Raw genomic sequence first — 10,023 nt, 5'->3', positions numbered from 1 at the left:
CGACCACCCGGGCGGTCGCCGTCTCCCGGCAGAGTCGCGGCGACGCCGCCGGCTTCTTGAATCGTCGCCGCCGCCCCCGCCAGGGTCGACGTGGACAGCGGCTCGGCGTTGACGAAGTGGCACGTGTGGCACGCGTGGTGGGTTCCAGTGCGGGGACTCCCAGCCCTTCCCACACGGCTGGTCGGCGTGGAGACGCGGCCAAGCACCCTGTGGAGCTCCCTCGAGGGGAGGGGCCCTTCAGCCAGCAACGTCACGAATAAGCCATTGCAGGTCTGCGACTTGACCTCACAGAGACATCAGTAGAGTACTGCAAGTAGCACAATCTACTCAAGTTTACCCATCCCGCCACGCGACACCAACACGAGCTCGTGTTTGTCCCGTGGACCAGCCTGGGCCTGCCATCCCACTTACGCGCAGGATCCTCTTGGAGCGGCATCCTCGAGGGTCCGCCAAGGACCCTGGCGAAGCACGGCGCCTCCGTTGTGGCACGTGGCGGGGGGGGGGGGGGCGTTCATCTCCGCTTGACCGACCTCCTTTGTACGCAGAGATTGAACGCCCCCCACCCCTTCCTGCATCGTGAGGGATCAAGGTAGAGCCGGGGTGGAGGTGGAGTACGTGAAGGGGGGGGGGTACGTGGAGGGGGGGGGGGTACGTGGGTGGAGACGCTCCATTTTCCACGACCCAACCGAAGTTTCCGAGGCCGAGTTGGTGACCGTGAAAGTCGACTGACAAACAGAGAACCACTCGCAGGGCCTCCAGTCGGCAACCTTGAGACCGGCTTCAACCTCCTGGAAACGCTCGCTGCTGGAGTACCCAGTGGCCATTGGCAGGCGGACTCCACGCAGTCGGTCTACGCACCACGCGGCCAACCAAGTTCGATTCCCCGCTACGGCCGTGCCATCATTACCGATCCCACCCAAGCGCTTCTCTCACGAGCCTCACCTCGGAGGAGCCGCCTGACCAGGGAACACGTGACCTCCCCACGCCGTGTCGGTCGATGGTGGCCGTTTGACCATACTTCACTACGCTGGTCAGTGTGGGTAGGGAAAGTGAAAGCCCGGGTCCAAGTTTAGACATAACTTGGATCGCGGCCAGGAATCGAACTCAGGTTGCCGGGTGCGCAGCGGAGACGGGGCAGGAACCCACCTCGACACCGCTCCACTTTGCGGCAGGCAGAATCCACCCCGGGGTTTTCCCCCCCAACCCCGAATTTCAGATGACGTCTGCAGGCGTGTTAATTGATATGAATGATTGCTGGTAATTACACAGCAGCACACGTGGCGCTATTGCCAGGCCAGTTTTGGGTTTGGAAAGTTACAGGGACTTAATTCAGTCGCTGTCCCTTCACCCCCTAATTAACTTAATTAACCAACTTGGCACGCGCTGCCGAGACAGGAAATCCAGAGTGCAGTTCGTAAGCTCGTCAACACGGACGCTGAATGAACATCTCGCGGGCTTTACAATCTCACCTCGAACGGCGTCATCTTCCGCTTCTCGTCGAGTTTGCTCGGTCGAGCAAACTGCGTCACCACGCTGACGGCGGTCACAACACACCCAGCTGCACGACCAGTCAACCACCAGCTCACTCGGCATACTGCAGGTCACAACTCAACAACTTGTTTTTATATTTACCAGGTAAGGCCCCACTTGAGCTGCTCTGGAGCTCTGAAGCGACCCTGGGCCGTCGCGAGTGACGGCTCGACGAATTGGGCTCGTCACGTGGGAATGTCGAGCAGCCAAAAATACTCTGAACGCGTGGTGACGTCGATTCTGAACGTGGAGGGAAAAACGGGAGGGCCCGCAGAAAAATCCATGCGACCACGGGGAGAACATTCAAACTCCAAATGTACAGGGATATAACCTACGACCTCCTGCGTATCAGGCGAGGGAGACATCTCGCCACCGTGGCACCAACACCCTGCAGATCATCCCCCCCCCCCAGCTCTCACGGCAACAATAACAACGTTGCTGCTCAAGCTAATGAACGTCTTGACCTCTTTGTCAAAACGTTGCCAGTGCTGCTGGCCTACAGAGTGACGTGTTGGGCCTTTACTCCAGACATTGTGAGAGTAAAACAAGGACGCGGGTTGGCCATTGCCCACGATGGGCACAGACCCTCAGAGACGCCTTCTCGACAACAGCTTCCACGGCCACCCGATCTCGCGCGTGACTTAAGAGGTGAAGCCGGCAGCATTCGTCGCCCCGGGTCGTATCGAGGCCACTTCTGATTGACCAACTCGGATTCGTTTAACCCGCCTCCCACAAACACCAATGAGCCGTCATCTCATGTCCTTGCTTCCTTCCTCCCCAATCACATTGTAGCTCTGCGGCGACGGCTTTATCGAGTCAGGGCAATTCTCGTAAAATCCCTTCCCCCACATCTCTCTCGACTCTCCAAACCCTCACGTAGCCCCATTGTGTGGCCCTGGGGACGTAGGCACCGCCAGGATGCCGCGGGGCTGCCAAGGGAAGTGTTAGTGATAAGTGCGGGGCCGCCACTGCAGCAACAACCCAGCTCGCCAAGGCGCTCTCCCGGCCACTCTCACGCGAGTGGCGGATGCAGAGGCGCGCAAACACGGGAGCCGGGGTGGCGATTGTGCTGCGTTTGTTTAGGCAGCAACGTGCAATGTCTGCACACGGATTTAATAACACTCACACAGCCAACAACACTTACACACACAGCATAGCCAACAACACTTACACACAGCCAACACTCACACAGCATAGCCAACAGCACTCATACAGCATAGCCAACAACACTCACAGACAGCCAACACGGCAGAGTGGTGCACTGGTACCACTCACAGCCAAAACCATTTAACTCCTGTGTCCTTTGGGGCAGGTTTCTATTATCTCCCTCCGTTATGCATGGGTTTCTCCCGGGTTCTCTGGCTTATGTAGAAACAAAACATTGCTATAGGTCAAAAAATCTAAGGCTAATAAAATACCTGCAAATTAGTCGATTAGGATTACAAAGATACCCCGTTTTTCCAGAAGACATTTGAAGTGTTGTTCGTGAGCACCTACGAAGGGCCGCACCTCCGATTAACGCTGGCTACGTACGGTTTCAAAGTTCAACATGCATACAAGGCCAACTTGTTTCCCCAGTGTCGATGTTTACACACTGCAGAAAGTACCCAGTTGAGGCCAAGTCGACCTAGGAAAGATCCAGGCCAGGTCCAGATAATTGGCACTCGTTATGGCCTCGAGTGGGAATCGAACCCGGGTCGGGTTCATTGCGCCGCACGCGAACCACTCCACTGCCCCTCCCTCACACACACACGCGTACACGTACAAAAAGACAAAGATCCCCGATATAGACCAACCGCCTTTGTCTCCCCAATAGTGTTTTTATGCATTGCACCAGGTACTCATTTGAGGCTGAGTCAACCTAGGGGAGGCCCAAGTCCGGCTCAGATAATCGTCACCGATGTTGGCCGTGAGCAGGAATCGAACTCGGGTCGCCAGGTTCGTAGCACAGCGCGCTAACTGCTACACTGCCGCTCCTCACACACACGTGCACGCGCACACACACACACGAGCAGCAAGGCAGGCGCACGCAAAGACTGTGTGAAGAAGCCGACGGTTTTATTGAGGGCGATGGTGGTGGAGGTTGGGGGAGGCCTCACTAGGCCTTGACCGCAAACTTCCTCATGGGGAAGAGGCGCGTCTTGCGCTCCTGCTTCTTGGTGCGCAGGGCCTCCTCGTGCTTGCTGAGGCGCCGTCGCATGGCGCGCGTCTTCTTGGGCCGCAGGTCCAGCGGCTTGTACTTCTTGCCCTGCTCGCGCACGCACACAATCATGTCATCAAGGGAGGCAATGCTCCTGTGGTTTGGTTTAATTACACTGTTGCCGAGCAGAGGCCAACCATGTCATGTGACCAGCAACAAACAGCACTTTTAAAGTTGTGATGGATAAGCGTGAAACACATTTCTTAAATTTTAGTAAGATTGTCATTCGAACTTATGAAGAGGGATGATGGCAGGGAATTCCAAGTGGAGCATTGCAAGGGAAGAGGCAGCAAGAGGAAGGAGTGTCGCGGTGACCTGCCGTGTGGTGGTTGGACTCCGTGTGGTGGATCAGACGAACTCAATGCCGGGTGGACCCAATTCTCAACACGGGTGGAGGAATCAGCAAGCGGAGTTCACGGGAACAGTAACCACGGCCGTAGCGAAGAGTGATAAGCGGGCCACTGACCGCTGCTGGCGAGCGAGTGACCGGACTAAATCATCGAGTGCTTGGCCTTGCACAATCCCTGCCTGCAGTGAGTTGGCAGCCAACTGAGGGCCAACAGAGCGCTCGAAGGGGTGGTGTGTGACCAGAAGCAGCACGCTGGAAAGCTTCTTCAGGAACACAAAAAAAGTTGTTCTTAAAGAAGCTTGCACAGCATGTGGAGTTAAACGTTGGACATCCCGACAACAAACTGAAAATGCACGGAGAGGGCTCTGTGCAGGAGGCGCCCGGTGCCCCCTCCACGTCGAGTTAAAACGCGCACCGCACCCAAGCGGCACCGGAGCACGTGGGGGGGGGGGGCGGCTGATCGGGGGATTTAATAGAAGCGGTCAAACGGAGCGGGCAACGTCGTTCGCGTTAACACGCGCCGGCACGGGGTGGCACGCGGGTGCGGCGATGGGGCAGAAACAGCAATTCCCCCGTTGGTCCAGCTTGTGGCACGATGAATCGTGTTTACAGCGACACATTACGAGCCCGAGTAAAGTTCTGCTTGAAAAGCTCGGTGCTGGGCACAAGAGCTGTAAACGTGATCCAGGCAAGCATCACGTTTACAGCTCCACAACTCCTCTTGCTGCACGTGGCTCGGCGAGAGGCAACTCGGAGCTCTGCATCCACGCGAGAGCCAGACGACCGCTTCACGAAAGGCCCAGCAAAGTGCCGCTGTTGCCGCCGCTTCCGTGGAAATTGTAAAGTTCGCAGCGGTTGCAACGCGCCCGATGCTTTGGTCAGGGCCACATACGTCAAGGTGGTGACCAGATCTGGCTAGGGCTGCGGGGACCACGTGCGCCGTCGTGGCGGGGGAAGGGTGGCCCAAGGGGGCCGAGTGTCCCTCCCTTGGCTGAGATGGCAGCAGAGCACAGCAGCAATGCTCGCCATGGCGCTTTGGCTGCAGAGCCACGTGGATTCACGATCCTTCACCGCCCCCTTGTGGCCACACTCAATTATTCACCTCTACCAACTACCAACTCAAACCCAACTCTCAGAACTTGAAACGTCACAATTTAATTCAGGAATGGATTTTACAAAACAATCTTGGTTACACCGTCTTGGCGCATGTGCGTCTAATTTCTGACGTCTAACCTATGTACTGCCGGTCAGCGTGACGTGACGAAGCCTTTAATTTGGGTGTCAATGGATGTTGCGGTCTGGCTGCTCTCTAGCGGGCACCACGTGGCCCCGCACACCCCGAGGGACGTGTTGCTTGCGTTATGGATTATTTGGTTACAGGCTCACACAACTATACAGTGGGTTCAAACACGCAGAATGAGAACCAATATTGCCTAAACTTATTCCCCTCCTGAGGAGTAGGAATCGGTGAAAACAGCTCAACGACGGCTCGGCACCTGGACGCTCTCTCGCCGTGGCACGCGCCTTGTGCGCCACCGTGGATTACGGATCTTATGCCATCCTCCTTACGAGCTTACAGTGCATCCATCATCGCATTAGAGTTGGGGACAGCGCCTTAGCGGTGACGCACGCCGCACCGCCGTGGCCCGGTGGCGAAGACGTTAACCGGGGTGACTGGGGGGGGGGGGGGGGGGGAGATTCGGCGGGGCGGCACATTCGGGGTGGCCGACCACGGTAGGGACCAATTATAGTCAAGGGCAGTCAGGTCGGAGGGAAGCAACGGCATAGAGCAGCCAGGTCTGCAATAATCAGTATTTTGTAATTTCCTTCAAATGTCATGACGAGCGGGCTATCAGACGTCACGAGTAGAAACACCGACTCAGAACTGGCACGGAGCAGTGCAATCCTGTTCTCGACGACGGCTTGGGGAAGCGGATTTCGCCGTCAGCACGAAAATCCCGACATGTGAGCAGCAGAGGGCACTTGAAAGAATCTCAGTGGTAGCTCTCCGATATCCAGCTACACGAGAGCCATGTTCGTCGCTTGACAGTCAAGGAATTCAGTCAACTGAACTGCATAAGAAACCGAGATTGGATTCCAGGACCTCAGCGGTGCTGCCTCAGTGCTCTGACCTCCAAGCCACTCGGCCACCTCGGTTCTCTTCAGACGGGTGGGAGGGGGGGGGTCATGCCTACAGGAGGTGGAGCGGTTGCGCTGCATTTCGGTGGGGGGGGGGTGGCGCCCTCTAGTGGCTAGAGCCACGTGGTCGCCACTCACCTTGTAGAACTTGCGCAGGTTCTCCTTCTGGGTCTGGTTGATCACCGTGAGCACACGGGCGATGGACTTGCGCACCACGCGGCTGAGGAGAAAGGAGACGCGCACACACGGGACATCAGCAACGCAGGGCACCCCGGGGGCACGGCACGGGGCCCGCGGGCACCACGGCACCGGGAAGATGCGGGGCGCCGGGCGGTAGAGCCCCGAGACCGCCATGCTGCTACGCGGGTTATTCTGCTGTGTGCGGCGCACAGCCGTGGCGATGTGATTAATTTGGTTGTAGCTGGTGTGTGGTGCAGTGCTCACATTGTGGCAGTGGGCCGTTGTTTACGGTTTGGTGGAGGTGGTGTGCGGATAAATGTGCTGTGTGATAGTTGTGTGGTGTGGGACGGTTGTGCGGAAGCAGATACGGAGTACAAGGTTGAGCGTGACGTGCGGTCGCGATGCGGTAGCAGCTGTGTGGGTGCGCGCTAGAGGTACACGACTGTTACGTGGGTGCTGCCAGGTCGTGCGAGGTAAGGATATGTGGTTCCTGTAAAAAGCAGCTAGGCATTATGTGGTTATAATGCACAGTACAGTGTGTGGTTATAGTGTACAGTACATTGTGTGGTTATAGTGTAGAGTACAATGTGTGGTTATAGTGTAGAGTACAATGTGTGGTTATAGTGTACAGTGTGGTTGTGGTGTACAGTAGTCGTGTGCTGTGCGGTAGAGTTGCAAAGTAGCTATGCATGGTGGTGTGCTGTAGTGGCACGCAGTAGCTGTGCGCGCCGTGGTTGTGGAGCATGGTAGCTGTGTGGTTGTGGCAGCAGAGCGGTGTGGTCGTGCAGTGTGGTAGTGCAATGCGGTAGTGGTCGTGCAGTGCCGTAGTGGTCGTGCAGTGCGGTAGTGCAGTGCGGTAGTGCAGTGCGGTAGTGCAGTGCGGTAGTGGTTGTGAAGTGCGGTAGTGCGGTGCGGTAGTGCGGTGCGGTAGTGCAGTGCGCGGTAGTGCAGTGCGCGGTAGTAGGGGTCTCACATCTTGGAGAGCTTGTTGGCCGCGCCGCCCGTCACCTTGGCGACACGCAGCTGGGACAGCTCCTCCTTGAGCTCCTCCAGCTGCTTCAGCAGCTCCTCCTTCTTCTTGCCGCGCAGCTCGTGAGCCTTAATCTTACCCTGAAGCAGCAGCACGCACACACACACACACAAGGCGCCCGTCATCAACGCGCACTGGTACACGTAACACTCGCATGTATCACGCAGTGCTACACGCGACAAACCAGCAACGCACACCAACACACATCACATACCACACCAACACATCACACCACACCAACACACACCCCAACACACATCACACCAACGGCGCGCACCAGCACAGACAACTCCAACAGCGGACATCTCAAACAGTGCAGTTCACATTAAATAAAATTCCTATTACACGTGGGATAGAACTACGTAAAGCGTGGCTTATCTATTGAATAAGTCACTGGTTCGATACGTACTCGACGAATACGACAGCACCACCGTCACCATCCCCACGTGGACGGGTGTCGTCGGGTTCGACCCACTCTGTTTAATGAGCAGCACTCCCGCAACGAGAAACTTTACAGTTTATTTCTCGACCGCAGTCCGAAGTGGTTGCTGACAAGAGGTCCACTTTAAAAAAATCTAACTACAGTATATTAATAACAAGCTTCTTTTTAAAGTGTGAAATGTTGATTATTATGCGTTATATCGTGTCGGTACACAATGCCAATTCATCAATTATAACCCTCCACCACCCGACAGAGCCAATCGACTCAATATTAAATGTTTACAAATCAATGTGGAATGTTCATCTGAAATCGTGAAGCCGCCTCCCAGGAGGCAACTTTACATCGCTCGCGGCGGGGAACGCGCACTGAGGCAGCGACTCCCCACGGGTCCCGCAAACACCAGCAGCAGCAGCACAACGCGGTCAGCAGCACCCCAAGAGCACACGCCAGGAGGAGATCAACTCGTGAGGCCGTGGCCCTCGCCAGGAGATCAACTCGTGAGGCCGCGGCCCACGCAAAGCCCCACTACCCCGCCACCATCATTCCTCAGCAACACAACTCTCACCCTCGCCACCACTCTCCTTCGTCACATCTAATCCCCATTTACCGTCTCTCGAAATTAACCCCGACATCGTTTCCTTCTTCACCACCTTCTCGTCAAACGCACGAGAGTTTACGGACGCGGCCTCCACTCGCAGGCCGCATCCTCGCCCAACAAATAACCACAAGACGGAGCCTGATCCGCCCGCAGAACCCGGCGCCCCACATCGAGGGACCTCTGTTCCACATCCCCGCACGCCCCGCGGGGCCCGCTGGCCGCGGTGGCCGCCGATGTTCGCGGATTCTCGCGGCCCCGCAAACCCAACTTCACCATGGCGGCTCCGGTGGGAGAGAGAGAGAGAGGCGGGGTCACGGCGCGCGTAACCGCGTCCGGGTCACCGGGTGATACCAAATGTGGGTTAGCGGGGGGGGGAGGGGGGCAGCGCGCTAATAGTATTGCCCTGTAGTGGGCGTGGCGAGGCGTGGGCGTGGCATGCCCATATATGGGCGTAAGCGGTCGGGGAGGGGGGAAAGGCGCGCTAATGGTATCGCCCAATGACGGTATTTGCCAATGGGAACGCTGCTGGCCATTCAGAATCAGAATATTTATTTATGCTGGATGAATCCGATGAGCTATAAAGCTCTTCTTCACATATGTCCATTCGGGGCGGGTAATACTGTTACATCAACAAACAATACATCAAAGTGATAGGCGTGTAAAGGATAGGAAAGGTAAAAATGATCGGTTTAAAAAACTATACAAAACTAAACATGTTTTATCTTACCAGGTCAGGCCCACTGAGCTATTAGGTTATTTTTCAGAGGCGACCTGGCCACAAATGATAGCTCCACAGTGGCGTATGTGGAAATCTATAGCAGTAACATAATAACAGGACCCTGCGGGGTGGGCTGGTAGGAATAATACTTAGTACCGGTACAGGGATATCGACTGGGTATAGAGGAGTTAAAGAAAAAATTACTGTATTCTAGTGTAACGTTAATTAAAAGTGTTTGTTTTGACAAGAAACGCTGTGAGATTTAAAGACCCCCCCAACACCACCCTCAACACCACCCCCCACCACCACCTTCTGCACTAGGCCTCGCGAAGCCTGCCGCACTAGGCCTCGCGAAGCCTGCAGCACTAGGCCTCGCGCCGTGCTTTTCGTGCACAAATAAGGCGATTAAATGTATCTCGTCTCTGTGTTAATAAATGTTTCTTGTCTCTGTGTTAAAAAAACGTGCTGCGTTTCATCTGTGTTAATAAGCCTGCCGCACTAGGCCTCGCGAAGCCTGCCGCACTAGGCCTCGCGCCGTGCTTTTCGTGCACAAATAAGGCGATTAAATGTATCTCGTCTCTGTGTTAATAAATGTTTCTTGTCTCTGTGTTAAAAAAACGTGCTGCGTTTCAGTAAAGTAATTTTGAAGCGAAGTTTTAAGTTTTGCCGCGAGGCGCCGGAAGCGACGGCCATCTTGTTTAATTCACAGATCGCAGGGGGAGCGGGCGGCCATCTTGTCGGACAGGGTCATGCCAAGCGTTTGCAGTAGGGGGCGATGTTGATACACGGACGGACGGACAGTCGGACGGACGGACGGACACATTAATCTATTGGTGG

General features: G+C 55.9%; 1 protein-coding gene across 1 annotated transcript; it reads right to left on the bottom strand.

Moving 5' to 3' along the window:
- Positions 1–3,567: 3,567 nt before the first annotated feature.
- RPL35 (ribosomal protein L35) lies at positions 3,568–8,828 on the bottom strand. Its single transcript, XM_061550282.1, has 4 exons — positions 8,742–8,828; positions 7,372–7,508; positions 6,357–6,438; positions 3,568–3,778 (listed from the first exon to the last, which is right to left on the bottom strand). Exons 1-4 carry the CDS (start codon positions 8,742–8,744, stop codon positions 3,629–3,631), a joined length of 372 nt encoding a protein of 123 aa, XP_061406266.1. The 5' UTR covers positions 8,745–8,828; the 3' UTR covers positions 3,568–3,628.
- Positions 8,829–10,023: the final 1,195 nt, after the last annotated feature.

The sequence above is a fragment of the Lethenteron reissneri genome, chromosome 12 (genome assembly GCF_015708825.2).
Source record: "Lethenteron reissneri isolate LAM-NWPU_2019-01 chromosome 12, ASM1570882v1, whole genome shotgun sequence".
NCBI lineage: Eukaryota > Metazoa > Chordata > Hyperoartia > Petromyzontiformes > Petromyzontidae > Lethenteron > Lethenteron reissneri.
This window is presented reverse-complemented; position numbering and strand designations above follow the sequence as displayed.

Excerpts from the sequence above, each read along its gene's own strand:
- RPL35 (XM_061550282.1), bottom strand. Across the intron at positions 6,439-7,371 it reads GCCAACAAGCTCTCCAAGAT|CCGCGTGGTGCGCAAGTCCA; the intron begins GTGAGACCCCTA and ends CTTTCTCCTCAG. Across the intron at positions 3,779-6,356 it reads ACCTGCGCAAGTTCTACAAG|GGCAAGAAGTACAAGCCGCT; the intron begins GTGAGTGGCGAC and ends GTGCGCGAGCAG.